Source organism: Eleutherodactylus coqui, chromosome 10 (assembly GCF_035609145.1).
Source record: "Eleutherodactylus coqui strain aEleCoq1 chromosome 10, aEleCoq1.hap1, whole genome shotgun sequence".
Classification (NCBI taxonomy): domain Eukaryota; kingdom Metazoa; phylum Chordata; class Amphibia; order Anura; family Eleutherodactylidae; genus Eleutherodactylus; species Eleutherodactylus coqui.
In genome coordinates this window covers 98,969,141-98,988,326 of record NC_089846.1, presented here as the reverse complement: position 1 = coordinate 98,988,326, position 19,186 = coordinate 98,969,141, and the positions used below count along the sequence as shown (strand labels likewise).

At 45.7% G+C, this 19,186-nt stretch overlaps 1 protein-coding gene across 1 annotated transcript in view; it reads right to left on the bottom strand.

The window, feature by feature from the left end:
• The window catches only part of MSH5 (mutS homolog 5), a 102,949-nt gene that overhangs the window by 18,097 nt on the left and 65,666 nt on the right, over positions 1–19,186 (bottom strand). The window contains exons 10-16 of the mRNA XM_066582105.1: positions 18,637–18,775; positions 13,472–13,534; positions 13,263–13,391; positions 11,474–11,546; positions 10,992–11,101; positions 5,612–5,692; positions 2,389–2,476 (exon numbers count right to left, since the gene is read on the bottom strand). Of these exons, the coding sequence (XP_066438202.1) occupies positions 2,389–2,476; positions 5,612–5,692; positions 10,992–11,101; positions 11,474–11,546; positions 13,263–13,391; positions 13,472–13,534; positions 18,637–18,775 (683 nt within the window). The remainder of the gene's footprint in view (positions 1–2,388; positions 2,477–5,611; positions 5,693–10,991; positions 11,102–11,473; positions 11,547–13,262; positions 13,392–13,471; positions 13,535–18,636; positions 18,776–19,186) is intronic.

Here is a 19,186-nt window from a genome sequence, read left to right as displayed (position 1 = left end):
ACGGGCTATGAGCTGTGGGACTGCAGGCTTCAGGACCTGACTAGCTTCCTTGCTATTGTTGCCAAGAAAAATAGGGACACTGGACTTAGTGTCCGCCTCCTAGTGGCAGCATCTATACCCCAAAGTCTCCTGGGTCCCCCAATGACATGGACGAGAAAAATACATTTTGTGGTGAATTTGGAGAAACTGCTTGCTATATAATTGTGCTGAGCTATTTAAAGAGACTCTGTCACCATCTTTGTGCACCCCTCACTGAGCAATATAAGGTAGTGATAGTCACACAGATTGCATACTGCACAGATCCACACAGGAGACATATAACTGCATAGAGAACTACCTGAAGTTGTCCTGGATATCCATGAGCTGCAGCCTAGTCCTGCCCACCCCGCCTGCCAGCCACTGATTGACAACTATCTTGTCTGTTACTGTGCATAGAGATCGAGCTTCCAATCATTGGCTGGAGGGCGGGTGGGCCTAGCTAGCCTACAGCTCATGAATATGGACTAATAGCAGATCTCTGTTATGGCTGCTACAAATAAAGTGCACGTTTCTCCTAAAGTACTGCACAGGTACAGGCAGCAGACATATCACTGTAATCAATGTGACTGGTACTATCTTATACTGTTCTCAGTGAGGACTGCAAAAAGACGGTGACAGGTTCCCTTTAAAATGTTCTTGATTGATTCTTTTTTTATGCAAACAGCTAAAAGTTTGTAAATTTGGCAAATAAACCTGATTTGGAATGTGGGTGGGGGATAACCTTAACTGCAACTGTAGTTAAAGGGGTTGTCCCGCGAAAGCAAGTGGGGGTATACACTTCTGTATGGCCATATTAATGCACTTTGTAATGTACATTGTGCATTAATTATGAGCCATACAGAAGTTATAAGAAATTTTTCACTTACCTGCTCCGTTGCTAGCGTCCTCGTTTCCATGGAGCCGTCTAATTTTCAGCGTCTAAGCTCCAAATTAGACGCGCTTGCACAGTCCGGGTCTTCTTCTTTTCTCAATGGGGCCGCTCGTGCCGGAGATCAGCTCCGTGTAGCTCCGCCCCGTCACGTGCCGATTCCAGCCAATCAGGAGGCTGGAATCGGCAATGGACCGCACAGAAGCCCTGCGGTCCACCGAGGGAGAAGATCCCGGCGGCCATCTTCAACCGGTAAGTAAGAAGTCACCGGAGCGCGGGGATTCAGGTAAGCGGTTTTAAGTCCCTGCATCGGGGTTGTCTCGCGCCGAACGGGGGGGGGGGGGGGGGGGGGGTTTGAAAAAAAAAAAAAACAGTTTCGGCGCGGGACAACCCCTTTAATATCTATACAGGAATTGTACCTTTCTACTCAGAAAGGGACAAGTACGTGGATTAGTAAGAACATGTGAGCAGCCTCGAAATGGTATCAGTAGTCTACAAACAGTATGAAGAAGAATGGAGCACAAGGGGCAGTATAGGCTAAATGTAAGGCCAGCTTCACACAAGTGTATTAAGCCTAAAACATTAGCGCACAAAACAGGCAGTGAATAGAACCCATTGATTTCAATGGGCTTGTTCACATAAGCATATTTTGCACATACATTTTGCTTGTGCAAACCAATACACGATGCCCTCTATGTTCGTGTGCATTTACACAGGGAAAGAGCACTTATTGAACTCCTTAAAGGGGTTGTCCCGCGACAGCAAGTGGGGTTATACACTTCTGTATGGCCATATTAATGCACTTTGTAATATACATCGTGCATTAATTATGAGCCATACAGAAGTTATTCACTTACCTGTTCCGTTGCTGGCGTCCCCGTCGCCATGGTGCCGTCTAATTAGACGAGCTTGCGCAGTCCGGTCTTCTCCCTGCTGAATGGGGCCGCTCGTGCCGGAGAGCTGGTCCTCGTAGGTCCGCCCCGTCACGTGTGCCGATTCCAGCCAATCAGGAGGCTGGAATCGGCAATGGACCGCACAGAGCCCACGGTGCACCATGGGAGAAGACCCGCGGTGCATCGTGGGTGAAGATCCCGGCGGCCATCTTAGTAAGGTAAGGAAGAAGTCGCCGCAGCGCGGGGATTCGGGTAAGTAATAAACCTTTTTTTTTTTTTTTTTTTACCCATGCATTGGGTTTGTCTCGCGCCAAAAAAAAAAACCTGTTTCGGCGCGGGACAACCCCTTTAAATTAATTGCCCACTTCAATGAATAGGAGCATGGTTGCATTTTTTTTGCATTTGTGCGCGCAAAAAGTACAGTAAAACAAACATAAGCACATAAATATGAAACACCAATTGCGGAAATGCACTTACACCTGTGTGACACCGGCCTAAAATTGAATCCTTATTAGACTAAATAAATACAAAGTGTCCCAAATATTCTGCAACTACCAACACCCTGTAAGTGCTGATCAGGTGTCTGACCTTTTATCTCACAGTGGAGGTCCCCCAGAACCGTGTCCAGCTCTTTGGTTCTTTCACTTTTGTAATGGAGTTGATTACCTGACAGAAACTGCTCAAAAAAAGAAATAATGAGATGTAAGATCTGACACAAATGATGTAGACTATAGCAAAAACATCTAGTGTGGACGCGGCCCGCAGCTCATATCATCGTGGAGGCAAACTAAGAAATAATATATATGTAATATCTAAGACAACATCTGAAGAAGAGCCCCAAATTCCCATCCGCATGCCATGTCAGGACATAAAGGGGGCTCTCTACTAAGGACCCCCATCAGTGCTGCACACAGAGGCTCTGGTGGATGGGGAGCGACCAAGAATCACATGGACAGACTCTATTACCATTTTTTGCTGGGAGTTACAGCAGCTGACATCACCCTCGTCCTCTCCATAATCAGTGGATATCAGGGCACTTTTGATGCATGTGACGTCTTGTGATTGTGTCGTTGTAGTATTTATATTTAAGGTGACCAGACATCCAGATTTAGGCGGCAGAGTTCTGCTTTGTCCTGCTTTCCGACAGCAGGACAGCCATTTGTCAAGCTTTTGGGACTTCTCGTTACCAATGACGGCAGTGTGTGCAACTGGGATTTTCTTCCTCTGACCTCTTCTACTTAGCTCCACAAGAGAAAAGGTCAGGGGAGAAAGCGGCTGCTGCACGCGCACACACTTCCGACTAGAGCAGCGCGGAACACTCGGAAGACGAGAAGGAGGGTAAGTATTTGAGTTTCAGGGGGAATTCTATTAGTACTGGAGCTACTGTGAGGGTCACTGTTACTACTGTGGACGATATAGGGGGCACTGTTAGTAATAGTGCCTCCTATATCAGCCCTAGTAGTAATAGTATTCGCACTGAAGCCACTGTGGGGGTCACTATTACTACTGAAACTACTGTGGGGGGTCACTATTACTACTGAGGCTACTGTCGGGGTCACTATTACTACGGAGGCTACTGTGGGGGTCACTATTACTACTGGCACCACTGTAGGGGTCACTATTACTACTAAGACCAATATAGGCCACTGTGGAGGACACTATTATTACTAGGGATGATATAGGGAACACTATTACTACTGGAGCTACTGTGGGTGACACTATTACTACTGAGGACACTGTGGGGGGCACTATTACTACTGAGACCAATATAGGGGACACTATTACTACTAGGGCCATTGTGGGGGTCACTATTACTACTGAGGCCACTGTGGGGGGACACTATTATTACTAGGGACGATATAGGGGACACTATTACTACTGCGGCCACTGTGGGGGTCGGTATTACTACTGAGGCCACGGGGGGGGGGGGGGGGGGGGGACACACACACTATTACTATTGAGGCCACTGCGGGGGGACACTAACTATTGGGGCCAGTATTGTGGACTCTGTTACTACTGAGGCCGCCCTGCACATAGCAGCGTACCTCAAGCTGACTTACGGTATGTTACACGTTTTTTGGTCTGCATCCAAAAACCTGCATTCTGTACCACTTGTGTGAATTTTGATTGGAAATCAGCTGTGTACCCGCAGCCAATTTCAAACAATGCGGCGCTCTCCCTCACCTCCTCTGTAGGCTTAATGCTGTCAGCGCTCCTCAGCTTCCAGTTCCCAGCGCCACTGGTCCGGTGACCCCACTACAGGTCACTGGGAGCCGGAAGCCGGGGAGCACTGATAGAAGAAGCCTTCGGCAGAGGGAGAGTGCCACATAGTAAGAAATGAGCTGCGGGTACACAGCTGATTTCCAGTCAAAATCCTCACTAACGATACGAGTTTTGACTGTTTTTTGGATGCAGAAATGTAGCAGAATTTGCTCCGTCTTTTTTTAAATGGCTCATTGTAACATATATATACATTTTATAACGACGGAGGTAAAATCACACGTTATGATAAGCCCCGCCCCCTGACCACACCCCTCTATCCCGCTTTGACCCTGGAAAAATCTGGTCACCTTACTATATTTATTCTCTTGTGTTGGCACTTGAGCTCCTAACTCAAGACAGGATTGTCTGATGAGTGACTAACAATATAGTCGTAATCTGATAGATGTGGGTTAGGACCAGATGTGTGCTGGCAGTCAGTAGGAGGATAAGAAGTCTTCTGCACACAGTACTGTAACCCAAAAAAATTGTCCTCGCCATTTATAATGACCAATCAGAACTCAGCTTATTTTCCAGAACAGTTTTGAAAGTGAAAGCTGTGCTCTGATTGGTTCTATTTATAAAGTTCAAAACAATCACAGAAAATGGCCGTTACTTACTGACTGAGGAGTGCATATAGATGCATCCTCCTCTCACCATGCAGGTAGCTGACTACCAAATGAGGGAGCCAATAACACCTGTGAGGGCACCGATAAGACAACCACTCACACTGCCTCTTGATAATGAGGGGGGTGGATGCTTGGTGTACACTCCCACACATAGTGGATACAAGGTGCCAGACCATTCTGATATATGTAGTTCACCATGCAGACCAGCAACCTATTAATGACGCCATGATAATTCGGCGGGTTGCCCTGCACTTCTTCCATCAGTGAACCACATTGGTACTGCCACCCTGGGCTCCCCCTGGAGTCTTAAAGCCACACTGCATGTGAATGATAAATAATAAATGCAAGGCATTGGTTGAATGCTGGCCAAGATAGATGAGCCCAATAACCACTTCACGGTTCCTTGCGTTGTAGTGGATCCCTACACTAATATAAATGCATCACAGAAGGGGAAATAAAAAATTAAAAACAATCACAGAAATTGTTTGTTTTTAATTTAATATTTAATTAATTTTTTATTTCCCCTTCTGTGATGCATTTATATTAGTGTAGGGACCCACTACGACGCAAGGAACCGTGAAGTGGTTAGTGGGCTCATCTATCTTGGCCAACATCCAACCAATGCCTTGCATTTATTATTTATCATTCACATGCAGTGTGGCTTTAAGACTCCAGGGGGAGCCCAGGGTGGCAGTACCAATGTGGTTCACTGATGGATATGCAGGGCAACCCGCCGAATTATCATGGCGTCAGAAGGAGCCGAGGACAGTAATGGATATAGTAATTCTGGGCAGCAGAGCGAGGAGAGTAAATGTACACCGTGTTGGGAGTACGTCCTACACAGAACTATATACTAAACAAATTATAACAACATACAAAGCTTCTGCATTATTGAAAATGTGGAGAATAAAAAATCTTCTTACCTTGAATTCCAGGCCTTCAATCTCAAAGTCGCTCCTGTCTTGCATGACGGGGAGGCGCTGGATGCAGAGCAGGAATCCTATCTGATAGTACAGAATACAGATAAGCTGCATCAGAGGAACCTAGGGCTGGGTTTATACAGGGCGGATTTGCCGCAGAAATTCCGTCCAGAATTTCGCTGCGGCAAACCTGCCTGTGGCCACTAATCCCGCGGTTAGCCAGCCATGTGGACGAGATTTGTCAAAAATCTTGTCCACGCGGGGCGGCCAATCTGTTGCGGCAAAGTCGGCGCTGCGGTCCGGATTCCCCGGCTGCAGCATGTCAATTTCTTTTTTTAAGTTGCAGCCGCGCTCTCCTCTATGGGAGCGCCGGTCACAACGGAAAAGCGTGCGGCCAAGCCACTCCAAAACCCGCAGCTCCAAAAACCACGAGATTTCCGGCAGGATTCCGGCATGTGAGAACCCAACCTAAAGATTCCGTAGCGTGTACGGCCTGTGTAAAGGCATCTGAAGGCTGGGTTCACACGGGGTGTAAATCCTGTGGAAATCTCACAGAATGACCGGAGCGGGACCGCACGGAAACACCACGAGATTTCTGCGGCAGAAATGCTGCTTCGAATTCGGGCGGCCAGCACGGGTTTTGAAGCGGCTTCATTGCCTACATTCCGCTGTGGCCATCTCTCCCCATAGGGAGCCACCTACTCCAGTTTGGTTATGCGTGATATTGTGAAGTTGAGAAAGCAAAAATATAAAAATTCCTCATAAAAAAACTTAAGTGCCATAGAGTTGTTAACTATAAGAGCCTTAAGTCAGGATAAAACCGCAACAATTTGAATGGCAGACAAGGGTGGGGCGGTTGCTGTCATGGATACAGTCATGTATCATAATGAAATACTTGCTCAGCTATAATACAGATGTATATGGACCCTTGCGTAATAATCCAATGGAGCATTATGTTAAACAGCTAAAGGAAACACTACATGAAGCGATGGAACTAGGGATTATAGATAGGCAGCTACACAAATTTTTATTACCAACACATCCGGTGGTGCCTATTCTTTACACCTTGCCCAAGATCCACAAGGATCTTAGGGCTCCCCCAGGCCGGCCTATCATTTCTGGGAGGGGGTTTGCCACTGAAGCGCATTCCTATATACAAGACACATCAGATTTCTTGAGAAAATTAGGTGATGTTACGCCATCTGAAGGGTCCCTAATAGGGTCATTTGATGTCACTTCACTGTCCACCAATATCGCACATGATTATGGTTTGTACGCCACCAGGGAATATCTTGTACAGTCTGATTTGTCTAATTGATGTGTGGAGTTCGTGATGACATTACTAACTATGATACTGCATTGTAATTTTACAATAGTTTCTACAACAATGTCTTATACCGCCAGAAACCGGGTACGGCGATGGGGTCCAATGTGGCCCCAACCTACACCAACCTGTTCATGCGGTATGTTGAGGAACATCGTCTGTGTATCTCCCCCCCTGGACCAAAGTCCAGGTGTGGTGGAAGTACATTGACGATGTCTTCTTCATTTGGAACGGCACGGAATACAAACTCCGCGCATTCCATCAAGAGATCAATGGTCTGGTACCCAACTTGAAATTTATGTTGACATATTCACCACATTCCGTTCAGTTTTTGGATGTGTTGGTGCGCAAGGAAGCCAATACGTTCAAAACTGATTTATACACCAAAACAACCTGCTTCATTTTAATAGTCATCATCCACTGGACACAGTACGCTCTTTACCTTGGAGCCAGTTACTCCGGGTCAGGTGTATTGTTGATGAGTAGAGATGAGCGAGCGTACTCGGATAAGCACTACTCGCTCGAGTAATTGGATTTATCCGAGTATCGCTGTGCTCGGTCTAAAGATTCGGGTGCCGGCACGGAGCGGGGAGCTGCAGGGGAGAGCGGGGAGGAACGGAGGTAAGATCTTTCTCTCCCTCTCTCCCGCCCGCTCTCCACTGTGACTCACCTGTCAGCCGCAGCGGCACCCGAATCTTCAGGGACGAGCACAGCGATACTCGGATAAAGCCAATTACTCGAGCGAGTAGTGCTTATCCGAGTACGCTCGCTTATCTCTATTGATGAGGAATGGGTGGAGCCTCGCCTGACTGCTATGTGTGAGAAATTCAGACGCAGGAGGTATCCTCAAGAATTGGTGGAGCAATATAAGGTGAAAGCTTGGGATACAAACAGGCCTGACTTGTTTGTACATGGTGAGAAAAAAATCGGAATCTGAGAGGATTCCTTTTGTGTCGACGTATGGGGTGGTGAGTGGTCAGGTTAAGAAAATTATTAACAGGCATTGGTTTCTGTTGACACAATGCCATCCAGCTATTGCTGAGTTCAACAAACCACCCATGATGGCATATCGTCAAGGGCAGAACCTCAAGGATACACTTGTGCATAATATGATGACCAGTGACATTGTGGATGGTCAACGTCTTCTGTCTCCATTGAGAAATGGCAATTTTGCCTGTTTAAATTGTGTGAATTGCAACAATCTACTTCGAGGTGATAGTTTTACCCATCCACACACGGGTAGAGTATATAAAATCAATAGGCATTATTCTTGTCATTCATCGTTTGTGGTCTATGTGATTATATGCCCGTGTGGTCTTTACTATGTTGGCGAGACTATGAATGAAATAAAAAAAGAGGTTATCAGGTCAAAAAAGCACAATTAGGACTGTCAAGATTGATCTGCCAGTTCCAAAACACTTCGGAGAGGCTGGCCATACAGTTAGTCAGGTACACTATAAAATCATAGATTCAGTGCCTGATAATGTTAGAGGTGGAGATCGCGAGAGACAATTGAAGCTCCTTGAGGCGGGATGGATCCATGAGTTGGATACCATCCACCCTAGGGGGCTTAATCTTGATTATAATCCCCTATTTTATGTATGATGTCATAGTAATGATGCCAAAGACATATGATGTATATATATTTTTTACTGCGTATTTTGTGAAGCTGTTTGTTAAAAAAAAAAATTTAGATTTTCAGATTCCTACATTGTGAGGGGATGACTCCGTGAGCTTGGGGCACCGATTTCTTGTGGTATGACCCTCCTTCGTTACTGTATTGGATTTGGAGAGTGTCGAATCAGGGGGCATCTGCTTGGACTATGTTACCTAAGAGTTTTGGGGGATTGAATGTTTGGATCTATTTTTGTATTACAATAATAAAGGACTGTTATTTTCGACGGATGACGTGTTATTTTTATGGGATTGATGCTATTTGCCATATGATTGAAATCCGAGATTACTGTGTTGGGCTAGATGGATATTCTTTTATATACTATCTGCGTGACTGTAATCTGCGAATTAATATTTGTGGTCATATGATCGTTGTGGGTGTAATTGTTCAACACTCACAATTAAACAACTGAGATGGTGATCATTGGTGGTGGTGATCATATGGATGGACCTTCTAGATGAGTTTTATGGCAACTTTGGCTAATCATTATGTGGTTAAATGTTGTAGTTATATTCTTCTGTTATGAGACAGTTGGTGCGGGCCTTTTATTCTATGATGGGCTCGGCATATATGAGGTATCATGCCCTTAAAGGGGTTGTCCCACGAAAGCAAGTGGGGTTAAGCACTTCTGTATGGCCATATTAATGCACTTTGTAATATACATCGTGCATTAAATATTGGCCATACAGAAGTTATGCAGCATGCAGAAGAGCTGTGCGGCGCGAGCACGCCGGAGCGGCCCCATTCAACAGAACAGAAGAGCAGACTGCGCAAGCGCGTCTAATGGAAGAAGAAGAAGGCTTCGGTCGGCGCCATGGAGACGGGGACGCCAACACCGGAGGGGGTAAGTGTATAACTTCTGTATGGCCAATATTTAATGCACGATGTATATTACAAAGTGCATTAATATGGCCATACAGAAGTGCTTAACCCCACTTGCTTTCGTGGGACAACCCCTTTAAGTAACATGGAGTTACTAAGACACTGTCTGACACATGCGCATAATGATCTAGTGAATGTCGTGAGAGGTGTCCTTAGTGTACGGGCCATGGAGCTCTCTATAGCTGCCATAAGACACACTGCGAGAGGGTTGTGTACAGACACGTGTGTCAGTGATGGTCGTTAGAGCTGGACATAACGCGAGATGTGGGTATATCTCGCTCATGCGCAGTGACTTACTAGTGACGCAGGCACGGACTTCAGAGGTTGACATAGCGGGAGAGTTTGATATACCTCGCACATGCACAGTTGTTAATTAGCGACCCCGGCATGGAGTGTCCATGGCGGATCAGCGGTGTGTCCCATCATAATCGGTGCCTACAGCTGGCGAGTAAGTCATTCCTCCAAAGGGGATCTGAGAGGTTTTATGCTAATGTGTGGGTGTGGGTGTGGGTGATTGGTGCACTTGTTTTGTATGTTAGTTATTTATACACTAGTTTTGTCTGATTTGTGCATTGGCCTGACAAAGACTGAGGTAAGCAGTTGAAACGTTGCTGGCTGCAAAGAATGGATTAATAAAGAGATATTCATTTTAAGAAGATGACTTGTGGATAATTTAAACCCCGGATGCTGCTTACAAGAAAATTGAAGGTGCTTTATGGTTTGGATGTATCGTCCACATCCTGGTAAGCCTGCATCAGTGATATATGTTTTTCTCCCACCATGGCCTAAGGAAGGGTTGTGTGCGGCAACCATATATTGGACTTTAACGTCTCCCCATAGAGAGGACGTAGCGGAGACGGCGATAAAATTTACATGCCCGGGGCTTTGATTTCTGCGCGGCATGTCAGATTCAGCACGGTTTGGCTGCAACGGCTTCTCCGCAGCGTGTGCACAAGATTTTTGCAAATCTCACCGACTTTGCTTCTATATCCCGGGATAAAAATTGCCGGCAGAATTTCCGTGCAGAAAGTCTGCACGGAAATTCCGCCCCGTGTGAACCTAGCCTTACAGTTGTAGGAAACATTAGACTTTCTGTTTAAATTCCTCACTGTTTTCAGATCTTTGCTTGCTGTAATTCAAAGGTGAATGTCATTTTACAAAATTCACCCTGATCGCACAGGTACACGGCTTGTTACTAGAGCACTCAAGATAACTATCGAGCCTTTCCCCCAGTGTTCCCTGCCCCTTAACATTAGTGCCTGTGCAGTGCCACCAGATGGACTCCAACATGCCATTAATGATAACCATTATTGTTCACTTACAGGAGATACACATCCATCCGGGTAATGTAACGATTGCACAGACGCCTGTCTTATTACTAAGGCACTTAGATAATTAACAAGCTGCACACCTGGGTGCCCCTCTCCCCATCACTGTGCCCGTTTACTGCCATCACACGGGCGCCAATATGCTGTCAGTCTTGTTCCATCTAGTTTTCTCACCAGTGGGATGTAGATGACAGAGCAGGATGGTATTTGAACATCCAAGCTCTCCAATTCCTGACGGGCCACCTTTGTTAGGAAGTCCGAGAGTCCCTGCAGCCGACATTTCTCTGTCAAAGGTGAACACAAGGATGGAACAATGTCACACAGAGCAGAAGAACATTTACCAGAGGGAATAACAAGTCCCACTACTGAACTACTTGTGACACCATAAAGGAGGGGAGTACAAACAAAAGACAGACATTGTTGGAGTCAGCTACATAGCTATGCAGGCGGACATGAAGACAACAGGTGATCTTTACAGGAAGTCTGGATCTGTGTTTGAGAAAAACACAGTTCTGACCCCTATAAATAAATGAAAAAAAGAATACAGGATCCAAAAACACACAGCGTGAAATGGCGTAAAATCAAGCAGATCAGATATGGACACTCCGACCTGAGAAAAGGTCCTGGAAGGTCGGCACATGGACTACGTCACTTACTGTCATCTACAGTGGGATCCACGTGTGGCTTAATACAGAAGCGCTTCTCCCTCAGGCTCTCTTCAAAGTCCACCTGGCACAAGGAAAGCAAAAAAAGAAAAGACAGGTCAATGGCGCTGTAACAGATGCAGGAAAACACAAAAAGGGACATTGTGGTGAAAAAAGGAAGCCCAGCATTCTGTGCTATATTAATAAAACTTTATATAGAGTTACATGGGTGAAAAAGACACAGATTTACCGGCTTTAGACTTTTATCGTGGTCAGAGGTTTGGGTTTTTCTGTTACAAAGCTCCGAGCTCCCGGCATAGAATTAATAACACTGTCTGAACCACCAGTAGGGGGCTCTCTGTATAATGTATTATTGAGGTCACTGTATATAATGTCTGCAGTCACCACTACACAGTGCACCCTTAGTACTTGTCCTAATATATAGGAGACTAGACATAACTACACAGTGCACCCTTAGTCCTTGTCCTAATATATAGGAGACCCAGACATGACTACACAGTGCACCCTTAGTCCTTGTCCTAATATATAGGAGACTAGACATAACTACACAGTGCACCCTTAGTCCTTGTCCTAATATATAGGAGACCCAGACATGACTACACAGTGCACCCTTAGAACTTGTCCTAATATATAGGAGACTAGACATAACTACACAGTGCACCCTTAGTACTTGTCCTAATATATAGGAGACTAGACATAACTACACAGTGCACCCTTAATCCCTGTCCTAATATATAGGAGACCCAGACATGACTACACAGTGCACCCTTAGAACTTGTCCTAATATATAGGAGACCCAGACATGACTACACAGTGCACCCTTAGTACTTGTCCTAATATATAGGAGACCCAGACATGACTACACAGTGCACCCTTAGTACTTGTCCTAATATATAGGGGACTAGACATAACTACACAGTGCACCCTTAGTACTTGTCCTAATATATAAGAGACTAGACATAACTACACAGTGCACCCTTAATCCTTGTCCTAATATATAGGAGACCCAGACATCACTACACAGTGCACCCTTAGTACTTGTCCTAATATATAGGAGACCCAGACATGACTACACAGTGCACCCTTAGTACTTGTCCTAATACATAAAGGACCCAGACATGACTACACAGTGCACCCTTAGAACTTGTCCTAATATATAGGAGACTAGACATAACTACACAGTGCACCCTTAGTACTTGTCCTAATATATAGGAGACCCAGACATGACTACACAGTGCACCCTTAGTACTTGTCCTAATATATAGAGGACCCATACATGACTACACAGTGCACCCTTAATACTTGTCCTAATACATAAAGGACCCATACATGACTACACAGCGCACCCTTAGTAATTGTCCTAATATATAGGTGATCCAGACACGGCTACACAGCGCACCCTTAGTACTTGTCCTAATATATAGAGGACCCATACATGACTACACAGTGCACCCTTAATACTTGTCCTGATACATAAAGGACCCAGACATGACTACACAGCACACCCTTAGTACTTATCCTAATACATAAAGGACCCAGACATGACTGCACAGTGCACCCTTAGTACATGTCCTAATATGTCATGTTGCCCTGCTATTTGCTATTCATCTTCACCCAGACATGGAAACTGCATGTGAGCAGCTATGCATAAATATTTCTGTGTCCAGATGATTGAGGCCGAATAGAATGGCATTGTGGGCCACATGTGCCTCCCGGGCCGCATGTTGTGCAGCCCTAATGTAGACAGTTAAAGTGCAGTAAGAAAGTTTTGAATCCACACCACTTTACTGATGACGCTGGCGATGTACTGCAGGTCACTGTTGAACACAGAAGAGATGCGGCTGAACAGAGTCACAGACTGAGGCAAGGAGCTGCACAATTCTCCTATGCAAATAGCATTGTACACGGTCTATGGACACAAGACGTAAAGAGCATCAGGATAAACAGAAGGTGGAGATGTGTAAATGCCGGCAGTGGAAACGGACCTACCTTGTACAGTGCCTGCCAGTCAGACACCTTGGTGCTGGAGAATGTCATACGTTTTAGGATAGGCTGATGAAGAAAAAAAAACAGGAGGAAAACTGGGCGGCACATCAGTCACCATTATAAAGTCATGCTGGACAACACAAGGGGCGGCTGTAGGAAATACTGCATTACAATCACTGTTACACACCATGTACTGACTGAACACTATAAGGGTAGGTTTATGTAACATATAGGGTATGTTTCCACATAGCGGAAACGTTGCAGATCATCTACCAGTAAGTTGTAATTATTGAACTGTGTTTTTATTCTTTCATTTTACTCCACTTTTTAAAAGTTTTTCACTACAATATATGGTGCATTAAGGGCGCCCACCCACTGGCGATTTTTTTTTCTTTGCGTTTTTTCTCAAGAGCAATTAGAATTGAATGTACTCCTGTCCACTGGCGTTTTTTTTTGCGTTGCGTTGCGTTTTTTAACATAGGAACTGTCAGTTGCATATGTGTCCTAATTTACTCCTAATGCACCCATGAAAGTCAATGGAAATTAATGGAAAAGCCGCGAAAACGCGGCAAAAAACGCCGCGGAAAACGCGGGGAAAACGCTGCGTTTTTCACGCACGAAAATCGCAAACGCCAGTGGGTGGGCGCCCTAAATAGTACGATTGAAAAATACAACTCGTCCTGCAAAAAAAAGCCCTCATACAGCTACGTCGATGGATAAAATAAAGGCGTTACGATTTTTTAAAATGAAAAAAAAAAGTTTGGTCACTATCAAATAACTTGAAAATGAGACGTGCTGCTATTATTCAGTTTTACCAGTGTGATCAGCATGTCATTTTACAGAAACATATCAAGTACTTTTGTTTAGGAAAATTTTTTAAAAATTTGTTGCACAGTGTTATCCAACCGACCACTGCTGCATGCAGAATCTGCAAACATGAGAAGCATTCCAGGTAGAGATGAGCGAACGTACTCGGTAAGGCCGATTTCGCAATCGAGCACCGCGATTTTCGAGTACTTCACTACTCGGGTGAAAAGTACTCGGGGGAGCTGTGGGTGAGCGGGGGGTTGCAGAGGGGAGTGGGGGGGAGGGGGAGAGAGCGAGAGCTCCCCCCTGTTCCGCGCTGCTACCCCCGGCTCCACCACGCCACGCCACACAGCGCCCCCGAGTACTTTTCATCCGAGTAGTGAAGTACTCGAAAATCGCGGTGCTCGATTGCGAAATCGGCCTTACCGAGTACGTTCGCTCATCTCTAATCCCAGGATGTTAAGTGCACTCGCTGGAGAGCCCCATAAGGGTGACTACCCACTAGCATTTTTTTTACTGCGGAATTCGCAGCCTTTTTTTTATCTGCAGGGGTCTTTGGGCTATGGGACATGTAAAGCTAAAATCGCGAATGCGCAAAATCGCGATAAATCGCGATTTTGCGCCATCGCGATTTTAAACTTACAAGTCCCATAGACCCCTGCAGAAAAAAAAAACACTGCGAATTTCGCAGTGAAAAAGACGCTAGTGGGTAGTCACCCTAAGGTGGGGAGTGTCTCACACACTTGCAGAGCAGAGGTCCAATATGTACTGTTTGAGAGGCCTTCGGAGCTCTCACAGAAAAATGCTCCAAGTCGAAAAGTGAGTGTTAGGTTGTGCGGCTGAGACCTGTGGTCCTACAGGTTTCCATGAGCACACCTTCACAGGTGGGGGTTAGTTGGGCTGGCTGGATGTGGTATTCACCAGCCAATCCTCCTGGTCTGCTACACATAAACTCCAGCTTCTCTTGTCAAGGATTCTGGTCATTTTATCATGTTTATGCATTACGTGTTAATCCCACTCTGAGCTATATTATGCATGTCTAGTCTATAGTGTGCCTTTCCCCTTCCCCAAGGATGGTCTGGACAACCGTAGTCCCTTTTGCAGCTGCGGCCTCCATACATCTGATGTCTTATGTGTGTGTCAGGTGGGTGATGCCTGACACTGTTCCCTGTATGTCAGTACAGTGTCTGACTCTTTTTCCCTTGGTGTGAGGAAGCTTGCGCTAGCTATGAGTTATCTGTATGCATGTGAGCTCTGAGTGGGGTTTCTGTGTTGGGTTTCTCTGTCACCCTAAGGTTTTGCGTTTGTGCATGGTGTGTGGTGCGGGTCTGTGGAGGTGGCCGACCATGTGTGTGAACAGTGTGGTATTCATAGGGTCTGTGCAGGGGCCAGTCAAGGTGTATGAACAGTCCTGTTCTATCTTGGGTGCAAGTCTCTGGGGTGTTGGTGTGAACAGCGACATATTCAGTGTCCATGAAGGTTTCCATACATCAGGTGTGAACAGTCCTGTTCTGTGACTTGATGTGAGCTGCGTACTGTCCTGCTGTGGATCGTTTGCCATCCAGGGATAGGTAGGTCCCTAGGTAACAGCGTAGGGTCGTCCTTATCGGGACAAAAACCCTGCCTGTAGGCAGGTTTTTACGTGGTGGCTGTCTCCTTAGAGTAGGGATATGACATGTCTGCCCGTGAGCCCAGTTTGCAGTCCTACCTTTGGTGTTCAGTATGCATTGTGTGTGTGCTTATGGCGTCTGTCTGAACGATTGTAGCCCTGGATGACACCTGGCTGACAAAAATGAGAGTCGAACTTTTGCAAGGAGAACGTTTTAAACAGATAGATTTGAAGAACTTTAACTACATCCAAGTGGAGTGGAAGCTTCCTGAATGATGGGAAGGAAAAGAAGATGGAAAAATCTGCATATCTTGGTCAGGGACACGGATGACAAGAAAGAGCTGCCAAATGAAACAGCCATGAAATGGAAGAAAACAGCTACCAAAGTGGAAGAGATAGGTACCAAAATGGCTTCAATGGAAGAAGAGGCCAGAGAGATTTCACACAGAGCCTCTAAAGAGACACTGGCATGGAGCTGCATGGGTGACCACTGGAAGAAAGTCCTCATATCAGGTGAAAGACAACATTTATGAACCATCACATCAAGAAAAATGGCAATTATAAAAAATGGTGAAGGATTGAAGTAATTCCTGTGAACAACCACAGCATCCACTGATGGAGCCAGAGGATCCTGCCTGTGGGCCAACACCTAGCCCACATATGGGGTATCCCACCGACACATGAGTGGTAAAGTGCATTTGGAGGAACTCCTCTCCTGGATCCACACATTGAATGCTGATGGGGTTTGTTATTTATTTGTCCACTTTTGGGATGCGGACCGTGGGAAGAGCTGTACCACTAGAGGGCAGTATGAGATTCACAGCTCGCAATAAGATTGACACTGACATCACAGCTAGTGTAAGAAAGCAAGAGGGAAGTCAACCATAACACCGACTACTGTACCAAAGTAGGAGAGCAAATGATACCTTGTGCTCACAGTAATTGCCTAGTCATGTGAATTACAGTTTCTAGAACCAACACAAATACTTTGTCAAGAGAAAAGCAATATATATTTTCCTAACGCATCACTGCGTAGCCATGACATATACGCCGACTGGTAAAAGAGGGGCAACGCACATGGCAAAATTCCACCTTGAAAGCACACTTGTTACATGGTGGGGGGGAAGCCACTGGCTCCCTTGACAGTCCTGTTAGGGGAACCCGGACTTAAGTCCCGCCCACCTGTCTATATTGTGTTGGGAAAGACAATAATAGCGCGTAAAAGTGTAGGAGGCCTTGCCTCCCTGATGATGCAAGCAGTGCCCCTTAGTGGCAGCAGCCTATATCCACAGTCTTGTGTGTCTTCCAATGACACAAAAGAAGAGAGAATTTCTAGCAGTTTGGGGTATTACCCCAACGCCAAGTCTGCCTTGTTCTACAGCAGTATTACTGGAATAATGAGATGTGTGTGCCGTTCAGAAATGTGGGAGAGCTAATATATAACTGGAAGTCATTCTCTGTCACTTTGTCAAGCTTGACAGAAGCAACAGATATCACCAAGAACAAAGTGAGAAGGGAAGAGAGTAAAGACCTGCAGCGATCAGCCATAGCCTTACAACCACCTATTGTGTCCTTACTCTGTGACCCGTCAAGGTCTGGCCTGCAAAAGATCTCTGATGTGTCCTGTGGCATAATACATAACAGCAGATCTTATAAGGAGTATTCCCACCTCAGCCCGCAAAAGATGAGATGGGATTAGCTGTCTGTGCATGGCGGACAGAAGGTTACGAAAACAGAGCTGAGTGAGCTGTTCTATGCTGTTTCCATAACTCCCAACCACCACATATCACTTGGCCGGGTATAGTTGGGCTCAGCTCTGGAGATAATGCATCTATCAGATTTTTATGGCATGGCCCGTGGATAGGCTATAAAAGTCTGAGATGGGAATATCCCTTTCTCTTGCTCAGTGTGGCCTGCAAAGATGCTCTGCTATTAGGGAATCCCGCTACCGTAAATGGGGGCTTTACAATGTTAGGTAGGTGGTACGTGTCACATGATGGCAGGAACTAAGTACTGAGCAGAACATTACCCATCACACTGCCCCACCTGCTTGTCTTCTTCCCATCCTGGTGCCATCTCCTTCCCAGGTAAGTGATGCACCTGACTGTCTACATGATGTAGACGGTCGCAGTGACTCAGATCCTTACACTTCACCATTTTTCCTGCTTCCAACACATCAACTTCCAGAACTGACCGATCATCTGCCCATAATATATCCGCCACGACAGGTGCCATTGTAACTAGATATTCAGTGTTATTCACGTCCTCTATCAGTGGTTTTAATGCTGTGACTGGTCGATGTGACACTCCTTCCCCCGACACGCTGGCCAGGTGCCCTTTTTACTGCAATCCTAAATAGCTGCAATTGGGAAGTTCTGCAGTGATGAGTAAGGATTTGCCGCTGTCAGATACAGAAGACATCTTTACTCTTTCAATGTATTTTTAGATGCGATGACCTCTTAGAGCCCCACTATACATCTACGTTGCAAGTCGCCAAGGGGTTAACCAATAGTGTAATTTGTATGGGAAAAGTCCCTGGCATCTTCCATTAGAGGACAGAATGATCAGCCACATTGTACATGGTCATGTCTGATCCTTAGCTTCCCAGGAGATCAGCGTTGCCAGTGGTGTCCAGCAGCAGCTTTCTCCCTACTGAAATAAACATGCATCCTGGGCTGACCTATTTATGGGGTGGGTTTTTTCATGTTGATATCCTGCCCTCCGCTGTGTGACTGATGGGGCTTATACTCACAGGAATGTTCATAATGCTCCTGAGGCACCTCTGAAGGTTGCCGGTCACTTCCTGATTTTGCGGTGCCATGAAATATTCAATCACATTGAGCCGAGAAGTCAGCTCTTCCCGGTTCTGTGTGGGCCTCATGAACCATAATCTAATGACGAAGAAAGCAATGGAGATCAATGACTTATATATGTCAGCAAAATTATAAAAATGTTCTCAAAGTGGAGCAGGTGACAGAATCTATAATCACTGCTCTCCAGGCACATTTCCTCATGGCTGCAGTACAAGTAGATCAATCCGTTCACCTATAGATGGCTTAGCTCCTCCTCTCATTACCTTCCAAAGTAGGTGTAAAAGTCATGCGTTTTGTTTCATAAAGCAAGGATGGATTTACATGTAGAAGAGGGAAACTCCACTGCGGAAACTTACACCAAAATTTTCTATGCGGATGGAAAAATAATCTGCGACACATCCATGGAGAGGATGTCTGTGGCGGTTTTATTCCCCTGTGGAAATACCTTCTGCGATGATTTCTGTGTTGCAGATTCTCGATACAGAATTT